The sequence below is a fragment of the Haliotis cracherodii genome, unplaced genomic scaffold, assembly GCF_022045235.1.
Source record: "Haliotis cracherodii isolate W230 unplaced genomic scaffold, xgHalCrac1.p SCAF_23, whole genome shotgun sequence".
NCBI lineage: Eukaryota > Metazoa > Mollusca > Gastropoda > Lepetellida > Haliotidae > Haliotis > Haliotis cracherodii.
In genome coordinates this window covers 1,634,598-1,655,765 of record NW_027266279.1, presented here as the reverse complement: position 1 = coordinate 1,655,765, position 21,168 = coordinate 1,634,598, and the positions used below count along the sequence as shown (strand labels likewise).

Sequence of the window (21,168 nt, the reverse complement as noted above, 5' to 3'; positions counted from 1 at the left end):
GTCCCCACTCAGAAAGAGAGACTTGTCTCTTGTAATGGACATCACTAAGGCTGCTGGGATTGGGTAAGATGTTTCGCATGAATGCTGGTGGTGGTCACATGACTTGTAGTTTGTAGTTTGGAGTTATCTGCCCTTACAATTGATAGGAACTTTGAAGTCATAACCTTGCCTTTGCTTTGAACTTCCATGTAGGTAAATGTAGTTGGTGTTTACCATGAAGATAGAGAATAAAGTCACCTAAACAAGACATGCTTTTCTTATTGATTTGAATCTGAAATCTTTATTAATTGTATAAAATGCTTCAGATGCTTGTCTGAATCAGTGGGACTGTTGGATATCCTAGTGGTTAAAGCATTGGTGATTCTGCCACAGACCCATGGTCCCTCCCATGGGTACTGTGTGTACAGCACATCCATTCTCAGTGTTCTACTCACACAAACATCTATTCTCAGTGTTCTACTCACACAAACATCTATTCTCAGTGTTCTACTCACACAAACATCTATTCTCAGTGTTCTACTCACACAAACATCTATTCTCAGTGTTCTACTCACATGATAATTTACAGAATACATATCTGCATCTTCCTTTTGTTTTTCCTGTTTGTGTATAGGATAGAGTTATCTACCCTTGGACCATAAATTTGCATGGTGATGTGTCTTATATTGATTTTAAACAAGATTATTTTCAATCATTAATAGGGGGCACAAGTGGCCCAGTTGCCTAAACACTGTAATTCGCTGTGCAGAATTGCCTCCCTTATGTGTGTGAGAAACCTATGATTGCCCTGATAGTGTTGCCAGGTTTGTCAGCACCATACCCATGCTCGTGGGTTTCCCCAAAGCAGTAAATGTCTGAGACTTGCATCACTTCAGGCTTTCCTCCCGCATTAAGCTGACATGCCGATATATATAACTGAAATACTGTTCAAAGGGGGTTTATGCCAAATTCACTCACTCAATAGCAGTGCATTCAGAGAATAAGAAGTCCTTATCAGGATAAGTTTGAATTCTGGGTCACTGTTTCAGCACAGTTTGAACTATTCTGCCTGGAGAACAACTGTCCCTCACTGACTCATGACACCCATGACAGGGATTCATGGTTATAATCCTCACTAGAATCATTATGATTCCAATTTTCTGAAGATGCTAAGATACTCTGCTACCAAATAGCTCCTTTGAGTAGGACAATAGGTGTAATTGTAATTCAAACTTTCAGCTGTGTTTGTGTAAAACCAGCTTGTTTACAGATAAAGTTCTATGTAGGTGTAGGTGGTCGATAAACAAGGCAGTTTTAGTTGGCAGGACATTGAGGACAGTCTTGTTGGTATTTGTAGATTTAACACTAGTTTGAGCAGCCTCCAGGATTTTTTGTGCACCTACACTAGGTAATAATTAACTGTTTCGGACACAATTAAAGAACGGGTATGGAGACAAAGCTGCAGTATTGTTTACTGGCCTACGACAACATTTACTCACTCAGCTGTGTGGAGCTTTTGCTCATATTAACGACTATCTTGTGCGTTGATGTTACTGTTATCGAGCTGTTGCATTAAACACCAAACATGCACTAAGAATGTATCGTACACAATGGGTATTTGCCACATAGTGGCACCTGGAAATACTGTTCCTTTGATCTTTGTTCTAACCTTGTGTTTATTAACATTGTTTGAATTTGTTTATTAACTGGATTTATTGTTAATTAGCGTAAAGCTGTAGACTAATGTTTTTAGTATATCGAGACTGTTTTTTCTCATGTATAGTCAGACTGCATGATCTTGCTTTACAGTATTCATGTAACCCAGTATATCTGCTTCTGTCATATCCTAGCTATTAATTATCTCAGTTTTGATTGAGGGCCTTTCAAATCTAAACTGAAACGAAATGTTGCCAAAACCTGAAGCACATTTTCCCAGAGCTTCCACAGTTAATTGTAACCAAAGTTCACATCTGTTTCCTACCAACCCGTAAAGATTCCGGGGTAGAATAGGTCTTCAGCAACCCATGCTTGCCGTAAAAAGCGACTATGCTTGTCGTAAAAGGCGACTAACGGAATCTGGTGGTCAGGCTTGCTGACTTGGTTGATGCAAGTCATCGATCCCACTTGCGTGGATCGATGCTCATGATATTAATCATTGGATTGTCTGGTCCAGACTCAATTATTTACAGACCGGCGTCATATAGCTGGAATATTGCTGAGTGGGGCGTTAAACAACAAACCAACCAACCAAGTGTTTCCTACCTGACAAGCCCTGATGCTTGTTACTCTTGTAATGAAGGAACCCTGGTGGGGTTAGACTAGGTCCCTGGCAACGTATCCTTCCAGCATCAGGCTCCTTCGTGGATCGGGTGCTCTGACTCTGTGACTTGGTTGATTGCTTGTCATCATTCCCGACATCATGGATTGTTGCTTATAATGTCCGTCACTTGATTGTCTGGTCCATATTTGACTATTTGCTGTTATGTAGCTGGAATATTGCTAATGTTAAACAACAAACAAACAATAACAAAATTAAAGAAGAAATTAGACCTACTTTGCCTTATAAAATGATCATTTTTCATAGAGATTTCTTTCTTACTCTGCAGTTTCAGTTTTCAGGGGAACGGTTTACTGTTGTACAGTGTTATAACATGAATGTAATACTGGAAGAGTATTCAGGCAACTAAAGCTTAATGTCTGGTTTCTTTCAGCTCGAGCCCTGTGTACTCCAGATGTGATCTGCTTGTGTGGTTTGAGATCTGTGAACTGGCCCCCAATGGAGAGTGAGTTGATCATCCGCTACGATATGCTTTCTAAGTCATAAATGTGATGTTATTGTGGAAATAGGGCTCATGTAGCAAATACTCCAGAATGTTACCCAGAAACAATCTGGGACGGTTGCTGCAGACTGGGGATGAATACCTGCCTCTGAGTAGGTGTAGCAAGATGCCTTGTTTGGTGTATCTAATTGCTGTTTTGGGCAGCTAAATGCTGTGTTTTGTGAAGCTAAATTCTGTGTTTTGTGCAGCGAAATGCTGTGTTTTGTGAGCGAAATCCCATTCTTTGTGTAGTTGAGCCCTGTGTTTGGTGCAGGTACGTGCCGGTGGTGGTGGACCATGGGGAAGAGCTGCCCACCAGGGGGATCTTCATGCTACACCAGGGTATACAGAGACGCATCCGCATCACCATCGTACACGAGCGGCGGCATGAACTGCTGTGGAAGGATGTGAAGGAGCTCGTTGTTGGTATGTCTTCCTATTCACAACTTCTCCGATATTGCTTGGTGTTAACCATAGTGGTTCTGTTGTATTATTAAAGTTTAAGAAGCATGTTTAGTTCAAGTGATATATGAGTCAATTTTTTTGTGATGTTTTGTAAATTCTCTTTGTTGTATTCAATGATTATCTGTGGCAGGTCGTATCCGCAACACCCAGGAGTACCGTGACTACGACGGTGAGATGACCGTCCTCTCCCTCAACCTCTTCCCTGCCCACTTCCTTCAGTACTCCAACGATGACAGGTGGGTGTCTATACTGTGTGTCTGTAGATGGGGTTTGGAAGGGGGTGGCTCCTATACATTGAAGGTGGTTACTGGAGCATGAATTGTGAAGATGTTGATGAGTCACTTAAGGAATACCTGCTCCTCTGCAGACTTCTGGTATACCAAACTGCAGTAATATCAATCGTGACTGTTCTTGCTGGTGTCAAAGAATCATATGTTCTTGCAGACTCCGATTTCTATGGACACGAACAGTCCCTCCATCCATTCCAACAGCATGAGATACATGAAGCCAGTTTCACAGACTTTGATCGATTCCCCCATTTACAGCTTGGGTGAAGTTATGCCTTGGCACATGTCTGTATACAGATGGGTAGCTCGGGTTCCTTGCTGTTGTACTATTTCAGGGGCAGTCACCTTTGGTCATATCCAACAAGTCTGCAGCTCATTTCGAACTAATGGTTTATGTAAATTAACCAGATTTGGGGAGGAAACAAGTCCATGTAAATTTTCACAAGTTCCTCACAAACAGAATCTGGTCGTGTCTGTCACTGTGATTGAGAATGGCTCCTTCAGCCATATTATACTTTGTAAGTCCAGTAGATAATGGCCAGTGTCTCCACTTTGACCCCAGACTCCGACCATATAGCAGTCATCCCTTAGTTGACTGTAGTAACTTGGATTGCTTGGGCTGGGTCTGTCATCTTGAAGCGGGCAGAACAGTTTGGACAATCAGTTGTTTGGTTGGTACAGTTTTTGTGACAGTTTGTTTTGTGTTTCAGAGTCTTCTTCCAGTTCGAGGCTGCCTGGGACAGCTCCCTCCACAATTCCTCCCTGCTCAACAGGGTCACACAGTACGGGGAGAGAGTGTACATGACTCTCTCCGCATACTTGGAGGTACGTTTCTCACCCATGCCGTAACAGCTACGTTATGGTTACGACTTTTGTTTATTTGTTTGTGGTTTAACACCGCACTCGGCAGTATTCCAGCCTCATTATGTCGGTGATACTGATTTGTTTTTAAAATTGCAATTATGTTGGTGAAATACTTTAAAGTTGTTCTGTGTTTAGTGTATGTTTTCAAGTATGGTTTGTTTTATCATAAACAGTGAGCACATTTGAACAAAAGTAGATATATTTTCCCACAATGCAGATTTAAAAAGATTAATTACATCCATCAAATTAATAAATTGTCTTGTCGTTTTAAATTTTTGAAAGTTTAATTTGTCATCAAGGCAGCTTTTTCAACTTGTGAATTGATCAAATGTTATACCTCCGTTTTGAGGGGCATTGAGAGTTTAATCAAATGTAGTGTCTCTTTTTTGGAGTGAGAAGTCCATCAAGAGTTTGATCCAATACCATTGGTCTTTTGTGTATAGTGAAGTATAAACTCCATGTTCCCCGTGCCACAGGTGGAGAACTGTGCCCAGCCTGCCTGTATCACCAAGGACCTGACTCTCATCATCCACTCCAGGGACACCAAGATCTCAGCTCCAAGGTAGGCTGCACTCTGACACTGTAGGGAGTTTGTCTGTACTCGCCTCATGGCTGTTTCATTAGACCAGATCTCAGTTCCAGGTAGCCTGCACTTAGATGCTGTAAACAGTTTGTCTGCCCAACTTTCATCAAAACTTGAAATTGCTTTCCAAAATAAAGCTAAGAATTTCCATGCATATGTTATTCTAAATGGTTTCGTATATTTTACGTACAATTTTATCTGTTAAAATGAAAACATTCCTTGATTGCTGGAGTTTCATTGCTTTTGTTTATTGCCAAACATATTTCCAGTGTCAAGGTACATTTAAATTGAAATGTCTTCAACTGTGTACATGATGAAGACAACAATCTCACTTGTAACATCCAGCAACTTTGTCTTGCTTTAACCTTGTTAACACATGCTATTCTATAATAAAGCTTCAGTAACTATGTTGAGCAACTGCCTTCATGATACAGATTGTCATATATGTTGTACATATATATCACCTATAGTTCTCTAGATCCACCTAGCCATGTGCAGTAGTAGATGTGTATATCATGCTTATGTCTGTCTGTCACAGTCTCGCTCAGTTGGTTGTATTAGTGGTGTCAGTATCAGTATACGCTCCAGCCTTGCACATAGCATCACAACTAACACCAGATACAGCAGCTATTGAGGTCGGGAAAGGGAGGTCTCGGTTTGAGTACAAAGACTAATCCAATGTCACTTATGAAAGGGGGCTCGGGCAGCCCAGCCGTCTGAGGCGTGTAATTCACTGTTCAGAGTTGCATCCATTAGGCACGCCAGGAACCTATGATTATGGGTTTGAATCCCGGTTGCCATAATTATGTTTCTAGATTTGTCAGTGCCATGACCGTGCTTGTGGCTTTCATCAAAGTGTTAAACGTCTGAGACCTGCATCACTTCAAGCTTTCCTTCCACGTACAGCTGCCACGCTATGATATAACTTTAATACTATTCATAACTTAAAAATATCACTGCCTAATAATATTTGGTGTTGGTTCATTAGGTTAACCAGTTGGAGAAAATGGTTCAAATTATTTTTATATGATTCAAATCTACAGATGTAAATACCATGGTGACATATTGTAAGGGATGAAGTAGTTGCTGCATGGCATGACAATAGAAGCAATGGAACCTTCTTAGGAAACCCCTACTGTTGTCTGTGGGGACGTTGACGACAGCAGCCCTGCATGGAGGGGCTAGTGTGTTGTTTTGTGTGTTGTACAGTGCACTGTCATGTCTCTATGTGCTGGTATGTCATCTATATCATGTCTGGCACACTGGTTGTGACGCACCGCGCTGTTCACAAAAGATTATATAGTGAGGGCCAACAACACTTAGGCTGATAGCAGGGAGGAAAGTCAGGAGGAATCATTTTGAATACCGGTTTTCAAATACCGTATTCGACGTTATAAGCGCCCGCCTGTAATTAGCACCCTCCGTGATATTTGCTAATATAATTGCAAGTGAACAATCCCAGTTCGCACCTTTTCCGATTGATCAATGTACACAAGACTTATTTATTCGTGTATAATACACACTCCTGTGTTATATGCACCCTTGATTATGGGCAATTAAATTCTGGAAAAATATATCTGTCATGTATAATACGCACAGATTTTTCTTTTGTATCATTTCAGGTACATGAACCTAGAAATTTACGATCTTTCAACTCTGTTTTTTTTCACCAAAAGTTTATTTTTCATCAAAAGTATATTCTGATTAGAGCCCCCTATTTCTAATTTTGAAAGCATCCTGGGTATTATTACATCGAATACGGTACCTGTTTTGTGCCCAGGAAATACAAAAACAAATGGTTTGGGAGGACGTATTCAGGGCATATTCTAATAAAAATGCATGAGCTTTGGTTTTAGGGTATGTCGTCATTCTTCATGACAATTTACTCTTTGGTTGTGTTTTTGTTTGTTTTTATAAAAAAATAATTTATACCTGGTTATAAACGTTGAATTAAGCTTCAAGAACAGGGTACAATGAAGAACACATTTATTCTTTGGTTATTGGGGTAATCATATACCTTATAAACATCCGAGTATGAAGCTGGTAGTGTATAGACATTGTACATCTGTGGGAGGTACGTGTCATAATACTAAAACAACACCTGAGGGAACACTGTGCAGACACAGGGCGTGGTAGACTCGCAGGTCTTGCTGCTCTTACCTTCAGTACGTTAGACTACACCTTGGCAGACCAGCAGGCTTTTGGGCAACACGTGTACAGTATGCACAAATGCATGTTTTTGAATAAGATAAATGAACCTTGTCCCAAAGGACACACAAAAATGGAAAGTGTTTCAAGACCTTTAAAGTTAAGTAATCAGTGCCGTAGCCAGCCGGGGGGTCAGTTCCCTCCCTAGATTTTCTTATAGAAAACAGTCTTATTTGAATCAAGTTGGGGACAAGTGATACTTGTACAAATATTTGCTCCCCCTGTCAAAAAAAGTTAACTACGGCCTTGGTAATAGTCCTCTGGACCCTCCGTTCAGCTGGGTAAACCTGTGAGTCTGCAAGGTACCGGTAGCCTTTGAGGATGTGAGTGCAGCAAGGTTTGTTGGTGTTGTGACGCTGGCTTTGGTGGTGATGTCTGTGGCTGTGTTCTAACTGAGGCCCTGTTTGGCATACAGTAATCGTTTCAGGGCTCTGCGCAGTCTCTTTGGGGGTTCCAAGAACGCAGAAAGCAACCGGGTGTCCGGTGTCTATGAACTGTTCCTCAGGAAATTCTCTGAGTCAAGTAGCCCTGGTAAGTCTTATGGGAATGTCTTTTGGCATATAGTTTTGTCATTGTATGTACAAATGTAGATCACATGGCACCACGCTGAAGAATCTAGCTACATCGCTAAAAAGCTGAAACATTGCTGAAGTGGTGCTTAGTTTAACCTCACTATTTTATACAAAGGATTTGAAAATGTGACCAAAGTTGTGTAATTATTTGGTTTATATTTGATCTGAAGATAATTCAAATGCAGAGACATTGTGATACAATTACAAGTAGCAAGATGTATAAATGGCTCAAACACAAGTTCAGATGTTTGAGTTTTGGGATAGAATTTTGAAAATGGATTTTTACTGGAAGAAATCTAAAATGAAATGACCCACTTTTTGTACAGGAGTGCAGCGGCGTCAGCGACGCGTTTTGGACACATCGTCTACATATGTGCGTGGCGAGGAGAACCTGAACGGGTGGCGCCCCCGTGGGGACTCCCTCCTGGTGGACCATCAGTGGGAGCTGGAGAAACTCACAAGGCTTCAGATGGTGAGACATCCCCTCACATGGGGCGGAGAGTGCAAGGTCGGCAGTTTGATTCCCGGCCATTTCATATCAAAAGACATTTATAAGATGGTGCTTGTTGTTACCCTGCCTGGCGCTCAGTATTGAGGGATGAACAAGGATTGATCGGCTCAGAGTCTGAGTGGGGTATCCATGTTGAAGTGTGGCATGGGATCTCAGCACAATATAGCCGGACTAGTACGAGCAGCCACACACACACAAACGCACGAACCCACCCACACACACACGCACACGCACACACGCACACACACACACAGTGACATAATTTTGAATAAGAAGTTAAACCAATTTTCACGTAACCTCATTAATAATTGCTGAAAAAGAAAACGGTATAATTCTCACGAATCCTCTCCCTCTATTTCATCATTGCCATAAATCCCATATTTTGGCTGCAATCAAAAGTAGTCCTCTTCACTGTCAACTACACATGATTAGTTGTTCCCCTAATAGCACATACAATTTCAGATTTGAGTTATTGTGTGATTGTAGCCAAAGTAAGCGACTTATGGCTATGATGTAATAGAGGGAGTAGTCTTAGAATTATTAACAATGATATCTATTGTTTTGATGTTTCTCTGAGTCCTATCCTGTAATGCAAAGGAGAATTAAGGGGGAAACAAATAATTGTTACCATTGAACAGTTACAAAACATGTGAATAGATCATTAATTTTAATCATTAATACAGAAAATAAAAGTAGTTATGGTGCTTAATTGTTTTCCAGGTGAATGTGTTCAGTAAGGGCATGGGGTCCTAGGGACTTTATACCCTGGATTCCCAACACTGAGCAGGCAGTGCAGTAAAAGTCTGAAGGGTTGTCACAGACTCTTAACTTTTAGTCAGATTTCTGTCCTGTCCTCTAACAGTTCTATAATTCATACTATATTCCAAATATACAAACTGTATAACTGTCAAATATATAGTTTACATTGAGAGTACAGTGATGATGTGTGTAACCTATTTGTGACACCAAAGGATTCAGTGTAATATCTGCCCTCCCACATTGCAGGTCGAGAAGGCCCGGCATGTACTGTTGCTCCGCGAGAAGCTGGCCGAGCAGAACAAGACGTCGGAGCTGAGCAAGCTGGACAAGGACATCGTCAACATGCAGGCCAAGTATCGCAGTCAGAAAGCCAAGGAGGAAGAACTGAAAGAGTTACGATCTGACGAGAATCCCAAAGATGTTGACATTAAGGAGAAAGATTTGACAAAAACCTCAAACATTTACGACTTGAAAACGGATGGGGACAGAGAAAAGGAGCTTGCTGCTAAATGTGTTAAGCTGATGCTGCAGGGAAAACCACCTCTCAAACCTCCACCTGTCAGGGTACGTAGTGTCTCATATCTCCACCTGTCAGGGTACGTAATGTCTCAAACCTCCACCTGTCAGGGTACGTAGTGTCTCAAACCTCCACCTGTCAGGGTACGTAGTGTCTCATATCTCCACCTGTCAGGGTACGTAGTGTCTCAAATCTCCACCTGTCAGGGTACGTAGTGTCTCAAGCCTCCACCTGTTAGGGTCAGTAATGTCTTAAACCTCCACCTGTCAGGGTCAGTAATGTCTTAAACCTCCACCTGTCAGGGTACATAGTGTCTCAAACCTCCACCCGTCAGGGTACGTAGTGTCTCAAACCTCCCCCTGTCAGGGTATGTAGTGTCTCAAACCTCCACCTGTCAGGGTATGTAATGTCTCAAACCTCCACCTGTCAGGGTACGTAGTGTCTCAAACCTCCACCTGTCAGGGTACGTAGTGTCTCAAACCTCCACCTGTCAGGGTACGTAGTGTCTCAAACCTCCACCTGTCAGGGTACGTAGTGTCTCAAACCTCCACCTAATATGGTATGTAAGTGTCTCAAACCTCCATCTGTCAGGGTACGTAATGTCTCAAACCTCCACCTGTCAGGGTACGTAATGTCTCAAACCTCCACCTGTCAGGGTATGTTATGTCTCAAACCTCCATCTGTCAGGGTACGTTATGTCTCAAACCTCCACCTGTCAGGGTACGTAGTTTCTCAAATCTCCACCTGTCAGGGTCAGTACTGTCTTAAACCTCCACCTGTCAGGGTATGTTATGTCTCAAACCTCCACCTGTCAGGGTACGTAGTTTCTCAAACCTCCACCTGTCAGGGTATGTAGTGTCTCAAATCTCCACCTTTCAGGGTATGTAGTGTCTCAAACCTCCACCTGTCAGGGTATGTAATGTCTCAAACCTCCACCTGTCAGGGTACGTAGTGTCTCAAACCTCCACCTGTCAGGGTATGTAGTGTCTCAAACCTCCACCTGTCAGGGTACGTAGTGTCTCAAACCTCCCCCTGTCAGGGTACGTAGTGTCTCAAACCTCCACCTGTCAGGGTACGTAGTGTCTCAAACCTCCACCTAACATGGTATGTAAGTGTCTCAAACCTCCACCTGTCAGGGTACGTAATGTCTCAAACCTCCACCTGTCAGGGTATGTTATGTCTCAAACCTCCATCTGTCAGGGTACGTTATGTCTCAAACCTCCCCCTATCAGGGTACGTAGTTTCTTCAACCTCCACCTGTCAGGGTATGTAGTGTCTCAAACCACATTCTTTCAGGGGTTTTATTATTTTGCCTTCTTAAACTTTGTAAGTACTGTATTGTTCTTATCTATTAAGTAGAAGTAGTACAGGTACTTTTTGTTGCCCCAGCATATAATGCGGGGGGATATAGTCATGATCTGGCCTGTCTGTATTTCGTTTCCAGAGAATAACTTTAAAAGAATTTTCATCCAAACTTGGAACATGTATTAACCAGGAGCCGAAGTGCATTTTGCTTTTGTGGTGGCTGGGGGGATGTGTCATTTTCTGATGACCCTTGTTTTATTTGCCACTGTTGTCCTCCCACCAGACTTCGCTGACAGACTCCATGTTAAGCTCGACGACTGCAACATCCGAGGAGAGTGACAGTATGCAGCAGTCAGGAGCAGAATCTCTGGGCATCAGCCTGACAAGTTCAACAGCATCTGAACTCTTCAAGTAAGTACATTTACTTGTGAGCTGTTGCCATCACGCTTGTTCTTATCACATAATGCAAATATGATACGTCACGTCTGTGTGGGGCGGTCGGGTAGCCTGGTGGTTAAAGCGTTCGCTCGTCAACCCGAAGATCCGGGTTCGATTCCCGACTTGGGTACAATGTGTGAAGCCCATTTCTGGTGTCCCCTGCCGTGATATTGCAGGAATATTGCTAAAAGCAGCATAAAACCATACTCACTCACTCACTGACGGACTGTTGCCATCAGGATTGTTCTTATCACAGAATGCAAATATGATCACATTTATGAAGAACCTTCGTGACCATGTGCAAGAAATTGAAGGTTTTCTGACAGTTATGATCATTGTTTAAATGGCTAAAAAACTGTTGGTGTGACTTTTGTTTTACTTACTCATAGTTCAATATTCAACGTTTTGAAGAGCAATTGGGATTAACCTACCTGACCTTTATGATTAAGCAGAAATGTACTGTGCCGTTAAATTATATGCAAATAGTTGATGTGTTTTGTATTGCACAGCCCAAGAAGATATCTGTCTCATATAATAAACTATGTATTAGACATATTTATTTCAGCATCTTTTCTTTAACAGGACTTACAGCGTGTAGATACATATATATTACTTTGTACAAGTTGCATTAAATCTGCTCACTCATTGATATATATTAAAATTCATTATTTACATATAATATACCATCAACCCAACCCCCGCCTTGAAAGTCTTCTAATTCTAGTTATGAAAAACTCGCCTTATGCACAGTGATATACGGATTTGGATTTTTACTAATGTGTACATACACACACACACACACACACACACCCTAAAAAAGGCTGCCCGCCCGCTCGATATTTTCAAAAGCTAGATAGAATAAATAAGTAATCCATTGTCTTTGCAGACCCACCAACCCCACTATAATCCAGCAGTCCAGATCTTGTGACAACCTGACCTCAACCCCCAACAGCAGTGCAGAGAGCGGGGACAGGAAGCTGTCGCTGCCGCTGAAGGGGATCCGTGCCGACATGGAGCTGCCCATGTATGTGCCCGACGTGGAGGAGGTGCGCGTCAGTCCCGTTGTGTCCCGCCGTGGCTATCTCAACTTCATGGAAGACAAAAGCAACGGATGGGCTAAGAAATGGGTGGTAGGTGGATTAAGCCTGACTAATATTGATGTGGTCAGTGTTTGTTACCCCATGTGAGGCAAGGCCAGGAAGTCAGTGTTAAAGTGTTAGCCTAGTTGTGGTGCTAAGATCTCGTTGTGGAAAGTAGGCACTGGAATCTGGTTCACAAAGCAATTGTAACCCTACAAGTATTACATGTATTCGACGAAATAAGCACCCAGGGCGCACTCAAAATTAGAAATAGGGGGCACTTATTAGAATGTTATTTTGGTATAAAAAAACAGAGTTGAAAGCTAAATTTTGTGGTTTATGCTGACAGCCTGAAATGTTTATGTACGACAGATATATTTTTCCAGAATTAAATGCCCATAATTAAGGGTGCATATAACACACGAGTGCGTATTATATACGAATAAATAAGTCTTGTGTACATTGATCAATTGGAAGGGGTGCTAATTGGGATTTTTCACTAGCCAATATCTAAGCAAATGTCGCCGTGGGCGCTTATTAGAGCGGGGTTCTTATTACGTCGAATATGGTATATCTAGTATTTATAGTTATTATATTATGGTTGTTGTAGTTAAACATGGACTAAGACAATCATAGGGCTAAGATTGCTATGTGAAACGGGACCCTTGGTTAGAATAGGTCCCTGTCTCCCATGCTTGTAGTAAGAGCTGACTAAAGAGGAGCAGATGATGACGCTCTTGTGTCTTCGTGCCCTGATGGCATTGTTATACATGCTATCAATCACTAGTTTGCCTGGGCCACATTTCGTGAAGCGGATGCTAATGTATGGAAGTTATGATTGTCTTAGCATTAACATTCCTTTGCGGAACGGGCCCTGGCCCAGACTACTGTATTTTCTTGAGTACAGTGCAAAAAACACAGCTGTGTAGAAGGGGGTGCGCATTATTCACGAATTAATGAGTTTTGATGTTTTTTCCCCCATGGAAAGACAATACCGTGAGCTCGTAACACCGGAAATACCATGTCAACAAATCCATACTGAAGTATGCAAATTAGTCATGTAAATACACTGTCTGGCTATAAAAAGTATTCTTTGTATATCTGGACTTACGTTTTTTTTTCTGCGCTTGGTATTCCAATTTTGTTTTGTTCCAAAATATTGAATCCGCTAGAGGGGGGTGCGCACTATACTCAAGAAAATACAGTATGCATATTTACAGACCACCATGACACTGCTGAACACTGCTGACTAACAGTGTCAGTTAGGAGTGTTTTGAAGCAATTGTGAACATCAGTGTTTGTATCTGTGAATGTAGTTGGTTATTTCTTCCTCTGAAAAGCAGGGAAATATTCACTGATAAGTCATACGCTAAAAAATATTCTAAATAGGTTTTGATACATTATGGGAATGTGTAATGTATCATGAATTCATGTTTTCCAGATCGTACGTCGTCCATACGTGTACATCTACAACAATGAGAAGGACCCTGTTGTCCGTGGGCTGATCAACCTGGCAACAGCGCAGATCGAGTACAGTGAGGACCAGCAAGCTATGCTGAAGGTATGTGTACCACAGCAAAGTGGGGGCACTGGACCACAAAACATGGCTGCCATATTGGCTTGATGCTTCCTGTTTGGTGCCTGTCACAGTGAGCCAAGCAGGAACATGTCTTCCTAAATCTAAGACATGGTAGCAGCAATTAATTGGTAGCACTTGTTTGGTTTGATATGATTAGACCTATTCACTTCACTGACAAATAAAACATGACATACATGGCCATGTATGGAGCCAATGAAGACAGGAATAGTGTGCTAGGGCAGGGACGGGTAACTCGGGTACTCAGGTCGGGTGGGTAATGAAAAGTACCCGGGTACCCACAGGACTACCCGGACCCGTGGTTAGTCACGTGAAATATTGTTTAAAGACAAAATTTATCTAGAACTATATGATTACTATCACTAATGTTTGCAGTTTTTTCTGACAGCTACGCCTATTCCTTCTGACTTTTATATGTTTGAATAAAAATAAAACTTCAGTAAACTCCAGATCGTTTTATACGTGTATCTTAACACATTTTGCCAGGACTACGGTCAAACTTTTCTCAATCTGACAGTTTGTACCTACCTTTTGAGACCTATAGCGGGTATCCAGGTATAGGGTCGGGTAATAGGGGGTTGGGTACCTGGGCAGTAAATTTGGACTCATCCCAGCCCTAATGTGTATGACAGCAAAGTGGGGGCAGTGTACCAGAAAACCTGGCTGCCATATTGGCTTGATGCTTCCTGTTTTGTGCCTGTCACAGTGAGCCAAGCAGAAAAATGTCTTCCTAAATCTAAGACATGGTAGCAGTAATTAATTGGTAGCACTTGTTTGGTTTGATATGATTAGACCTTGAAATTTGACAGCAATTCATTTCACTGACAAATAAAACATGATATACATGGTCATGTATGGAGCCAATGAAAACAGGAATAGAAAAGGCAAGAAAAACAATGATTCCGCTTTGCTTCAAAGTTCATCAACAAAATCAGGGCCTAATGTTGATTCAAATTTGCTGGAAGACCAATCAGGATTTAAACATGTCATGGTAGGCAGGTTTCCCTTTATTCCCTCTTCCTGTGGCAGTGTTGATGTTGATGTACCTTGATTCCCTACATTCCCTCCATTCTAGACTCAGAACACGTTCTCCGTGATGACGAAACACCGCGGGTTCCTGCTGCAGACTTTGGATGACAAGGACTTTCACGATTGGCTGTACGCCATCAACCCCCTGCTGGCCGGCCAGATCAGGTGCGTAACCACAACTACCATGCCACAAGTAATGGTGATTGGTAGGCCACAATGGCGGCTTGGTAAAAGGGTATGGAAAGTACTCATTATTAAATTAGGATAAACATTTAGAAGCACTCCCTTCGTACTCATGAATAAATAATGAACTATTTTCAACACTGTTCGTTCATCTCTGTTTTCAGATCCAAGCTGTCAAGACGGAAGCAGGCAGTCATGATATAGAACATGTTGTTATCAGTAATGGTAGACTGTCGAAAACACTCTCCACATATTTCCCAGCATTCCATTGTAGCAACAAGGGAGATTACTGTAATCAAATTTGTTTACAAAAGGGACATAACGAATGTGATAAGTGTATAAAGTTGTAGTGTGTTCCTAATCTGGTACGTCAACAAAGCTGCTTACATGAAATCAGAGGCCAAAATATCTTCAATCAATTCTGAAAAAGAAAATTGTACTCCAGTTTTGGTTAAAGTGGGGGCAGCCAAGAGATGAGAAGACTTCGGAATGAAATGTGCGTGTCAAGTTTTGAAGGTTGTATATGAATGCTTGGGCAGCCCCTTGAACAGGGCTAAGATGGTATATTTTTTTCCTGATGTTTGTTTTGTTGCTGTTAAGTTTCTTCATTATTGATTGAAGATCCGATCATGTTATGTAATCAATTCCTGAGAATTTGAAAGAATTGATCCAATATTTGGCAAACTTACTCGAAATCATGACACAGAAGGCATGTTCATTCACTCTGGATGAAAAATGATTTTGTTTCACTTAATTTGAAATCATTTTGGCTTTAGCAACCACAAGCCCGAAATAGCTTAGCATACCCAAGGGAAGTAACTCCTGAGACCGTCGAGCCAATGTGTTCAAATATTTATGTCACGTGACATTGTTTGTTTTCTGTGAGAAATTGGTGCTTCATCCAAAATGTCATTTTCATGCTAGGAAAGCCTTGTTTGATTATCTCCTAATTATGGAAGTGAAATGTAATTATCCCGAATTTTAACAGCTATCAAACTGATGTTCCACAAGGAACGCATTGAAGAAGAAGAGCCAGCTAATGATAAAGACTAGCATTATAATTCAGTCTGACTGATAATTAGTTTTCAGGTGGATATTATGCATTAAGTTGCTCATCCTGATTCTTCTGACACTCAACAGCAATCAGTGCTACGTCCACTCAAGTATTTCGATGTGTTATAACCTGATGTCTCATCTGTTTCGTCATCAGTTATGGAGGTAATCAAAGCAAGGTCACGTTTCAGTTCTGATATCCGGAAAGTGTTCATGTAGGATAATCGCAATATGTAGTATACTTCATGTGAATTTTGACCTCAAGTCATGTATTGCCGAATCAATTATTCTACCCAACTATCTACTGTGTATATTGTGCATGTTGCTGTGTGGTTGAAATTGTGATATTCATGTTGACTTCCTATCAACGTAACATACCAGTGCTGATTTAGTATTTACGGATTGGTTAATACGATGAGACCAATGTTGAATGTACTTAAATCTTTTTGTCTTTTGGGGCATAATTTTAGTAGAGTGGTTAATCAGAAGGAGTGACAAAGGAAACACCTGGAAAAGCTTCATGAACGCTTTACTTGGTGAAGAGTGGAATGGTTTGAGGATGGTGATGATCTTACAAAAATCAGAATTCCAGCATGTTTGTTCATAAAAGGGGAAAAGTTTAACATTTGAATAATCTGTGATGAATGTTCTGATTGTGCTGTATGTGTATTCAATATCCATTTGGCTTTTGAAGATAGAAAATAATTTTAAGTGATACGTTTCACTCTGGAAACCAGATATCTTCTGTGATAATGAGAATCCGGTTTATCTTGACAGACATGTTATTTGACACAGATGTAAGATTGAAATGAAACACTGTCAACTAACTTCAGTTTTGAGTGCTTCTTTGCATAGTTATCATGCCTTTTGAAGTTATCATAATCATTTGGGAGAGTTTAAACATGTGCAGTTCCTTCGTCACTTCTTTGGAGAACCGATCGCTTATCACTGTCACACTGCCGTGTGTATCAGTTTTCACTTGCTCAGTTGACTAGCTCACCGAAAATATGACATTCTTTATCTCAATATACTTCCGTCGATGTTGAATAGTGCTCCTACGTTGTGATATACATAGTTTTCATGTCTATTCTAGCCACAAAATGTTAGGGATTAAAAATGATGAAATAAGGCAGTATATTGGGTTGTGTTCGGACTCCAGTCCTTTTCGTTTGATCATTATGAATATACTTTACCTGGCTTTCACAGATTCAAGTAAAATTGAGTTTCACCATCACTTGAAATGGTTGAAGAACATCAAACTTGATGGGTTGACATGGTATTTTGAGACAGGTCTATCCTCCTTAACATTTTGTGGGTTGGATGTTTATGTACATACTCCGAAACCATGGTAACAGCATTTAATCACACCATGCGACTGCAGTATATATACTCTCTTGTTGTTTGTGTGTTGATGTGATCATGGTGAATGCTACTTCATTCTCAAAACAAGTATTTGGGTTTAAGTATTTTGACCCTTGTGTGTTGATTTCTTGAATATGTAAATATAGGCTAATGAAAAACTTAGAAACAATTCCTCAAATAACAGATCAGGATTAAATACAGATTAAAAGTATGTGACAAATTCAGTATCATTTGAGGAATCCTGAGCTTTGAAGGTTAAACCAGGAAACAGGAAACAGTTGAGATTTAAGGTAAAGGAAGAATACATGTAGTTATGCACATAATTTATTTTGAAATATGGATAAGCATAATTATTTTGAACTGAATGAAACTTCATTTACATTCGAACTGTGTATCATACTTGTTATCATAATGACAAATATTTTTGGACTGTATTATTTATTTTTTATTTTTGTTTTACTTTGAAACTGTAAAGAGGGTTGGTTATATGATTGGTTGTGCTTTTGAACATGTAATGTTCAAAGAAAAAAAGAGATTTCCAAAGATTGTTTACAAAATAGATTGAAGTTACCTGGTCATGCATTTTGTCAATGGCATTTACGGGCTTTTAACATCAGTTTGAATAGATTGAATTAAATGAGAAATAAATAAATGATCGTGAAATTATATTAAATTAGAAGTAAGACTTCTTTATTTGATTAATATTCTGAAAGCTTGTCCTTACATCATTCTGGAGGAATTATCTCTTATGTTAAAACACCATTCATAAAAAGTTACCTGAAATATTTTTAACCAGTTAAAGCATTATTTCTTATACTCTTAATCTTAGTTTGAAATCAAGTTCTAGTTGTTACTGCGATCAATATTATTTTGAAATGTATGCACTGAAATAAGTTGGATTTATTTAAGATGGTTTTTGCACAAATGTTTGAAATTACCTGTATACATAATGCATTTAAACAGGAATACAGGTAATCAAATATTTTCCCTATGAACTGTGATTGCTATTGTCTTTGTCAATTGTACAGTAATCTGTGTGCCATTGTATCTAGCAGAATGTTTCATGTAAATTATGTATGTAGTGCTTGAAATGCTTTTGTATCATTTCTGCTTGGCTAGCCCATGTACAGCATAGGTGTATCTTGTTCAAGTTGTTGATCATACTATGCATGTCTTTTCATAACTCTCTCATTTATGCCTTAATCTGTACAACTTCAGAAGCAGATTATGTTTCACATTCTTTTAAAATAATGCTAACTGTAGGATTCTTGGTTCAAAACACATTTGGGTTTATTAGAAAATGCTAAAATGTTTTAATACAAAATCCAATTGTATTTATATTATATATTTAGGTCATAAATACTTGAGTTATGAAAAGAAAATTTCATATATAAAATCATTCCATGACTATCATATACAATGTGCAATATTTACAATCTGTGAAAAATACACCTGTATTTTTTTGTTGCAGTCTGAAGGCATATATAAAAGTTGCATCTTTTGTTACTGAATTTTATGACGTTTTCTTGAAGACTATTTATGGTTCAGAATGAAAGTTTATGTTCATTTTGAGAATGGGTATTAATACTCACTTAATCCTCAGGTATGTAACAAATTCAACTTTCATGTCCTTAATATAACTATAACTTTCAAATACTAACAGATATACGTACTATTTAAGATTAAAAAATAAATGGCAAAAATTTAAATATTTAGATTAAATTCCAAATTTATTTGAAGAATATCTTAGTAAAGTTGTTGATTTACTGTTTGCAATTCACAATGCCAGGAATGTATTGAGAATTTCCATCTTGTTCTTTTTGCCAAGTCAGCAAAAAGAGACAACAACCAATAATGGATGGGGCTTTTAGTGAAGATTCCATTTTTGGAATCATTCTTTATCATGGTAAAGTATCCATATTTGGAGCTATTTCGTGTCTTTCGATGGGAAATATTCTCAACTTGAAGAAACTGTGAATTCCAAACACTTCCTACTTTATCTGAACTGTTTAAGAAGGGATGTCATATAATTTTGACAGGAAAATTATATTTTTTTGTTTGCTTGTTAAATGATGGACATCTGGTTTTATTTAAAATGTATGTTTTTCTTTGGATTTTTCCTTCCAAAACTTACACATGTTGTGTATGAAGATTGAATGTGTACAGAGTTACACACATGATATGGTTGTTCTTGTTACTACGTTACTTAGTGCAACAGGGTTGCTGTTCAACTTGAGTCCAAGTTGTGAAGATTAGGGTAATAGAAGATTCGCTGCACAGTGCCGCCAGCTTGATGGAAAAGGATCACCTATCAGGCAAAATGCTATGAAGCTCTTTCACTTTGTCCCCTTTCGTATTTCAGTTTAGAAAATCACTATTCCAAGCACTTAATGGTATGAAAACCATGCTATTTGTAAATTATTACTTATCGTATATACTGTAAAAAAACTGCTTCTTGCCTTTTTATGGCTTTCCACAGATTTTCTTGAAGGTTTGAAAATAACTAGCACAAGAGAATTTCATATGCTGTGACTGTCCTGTTTTCACGAGCCAATCAAATCGTTTGTCACATTAGTGGTTGACCCACACATTAACATCAGAGAAATCTGCCAATGAAATCCATGTTTTGAACTTGTATCATCCAATCATATTCTTTGATAGTGTCATCCAATTCAGATAGTTCGGCAAATCATTCCAACTGTCTATCACAATACTCATTGGCTTTCTAGCCTGTGATGTCATTGTTGCATCAGATATTTGTTGTATGCAGTATAAACTACCTGTTCGCAATACTGTGTATTTCTGCCAGTACGTGGAAATAAATATTGCTTAGTGCAAAGTGTCCATGTTGTATTGTTTTGAAGTTGATTGTCACATGTGGATGTAACTGACTGGACATTCAAACCCAGTTCAGCAACAATACGGTAACCCTGTGGGTATTCATGGTAAGACTTGGTCCCCTGCAATCTAGGCTGGTCGAGGGGAGTGACTAAATGAAGGTGTTATTGGGTGTCGTTTTAAATCCAGATGGGGTGAATTGAATGCTACAAAGAAATTGGGAATTGAACATATGAACATGTGAACAAAAAGCACATGCCAAAGCGGCTTTATTAAAGTCGAATTGTTTGCTTCGATAAGATGAATACGGCCACAGGAGGTTGCGTCAGATGAACTTTCTTAGCAAATCAGCATCCAGGCATCTAAATTCTCGGCACGAGTGAGCCAAGCATTCAGACAAGCAATCGTGGAGTTTCGAATGTAAGAATAAAACCTCAGGTTATCTTGTGGCGATTTGATACATCCTGCCAATTCTGAACACAACTGCATCTACATCCAAATGGGTGGAGTACTATCGAGCGTATAATTGTGGTCCGTTGCGGTTTCTTTCACTAAGATCGAAATTAGCGAATCGACGTGGAAAAGAAATATAAGCAAAATCGTTTTTTAAAGCCGACATCTGACTTGTTCAAGAACCTACACATACTACATTAAGATTGGTTGTCAAAGTTAGCCCAAGGTTCACCTTTTATGACCTTCTACTGAGGTGTCTACAGATCT

At 39.8% G+C, this 21,168-nt stretch overlaps 1 protein-coding gene across 15 annotated transcripts in view; it reads left to right on the top strand.

The window, feature by feature from the left end:
* Positions 1-20,447, top strand: part of LOC139471661 (kinesin-like protein unc-104) — an 83,512-nt gene extending 63,065 nt beyond the window's left edge. For 7 of the 15 annotated variants that reach the window (XM_071254094.1, XM_071254100.1, XM_071254096.1 and 4 more), the window contains 14 exons: positions 13-63; positions 2,691-2,762; positions 3,073-3,224; positions 3,394-3,499; positions 4,261-4,375; positions 4,891-4,976; positions 7,621-7,736; positions 8,104-8,249; positions 9,294-9,611; positions 11,153-11,280; positions 12,194-12,437; positions 13,828-13,947; positions 15,059-15,177; positions 15,360-20,447. In XM_071254094.1, the coding sequence (XP_071110195.1) occupies positions 13-63; positions 2,691-2,762; positions 3,073-3,224; positions 3,394-3,499; positions 4,261-4,375; positions 4,891-4,976; positions 7,621-7,736; positions 8,104-8,249; positions 9,294-9,611; positions 11,153-11,280; positions 12,194-12,437; positions 13,828-13,947; positions 15,059-15,177; positions 15,360-15,399 (1,813 nt within the window). In that variant the 3' untranslated portion in view covers positions 15,400-20,447. The remainder of the gene's footprint in view (positions 1-12; positions 64-2,690; positions 2,763-3,072; positions 3,225-3,393; positions 3,500-4,260; positions 4,376-4,890; positions 4,977-7,620; positions 7,737-8,103; positions 8,250-9,293; positions 9,612-11,152; positions 11,281-12,193; positions 12,438-13,827; positions 13,948-15,058; positions 15,178-15,359) is intronic. The other 8 variants (XM_071254093.1, XM_071254105.1, XM_071254104.1 and 5 more) reach the window with 3 other exon arrangements.
* Positions 20,448-21,168: the final 721 nt, after the last annotated feature.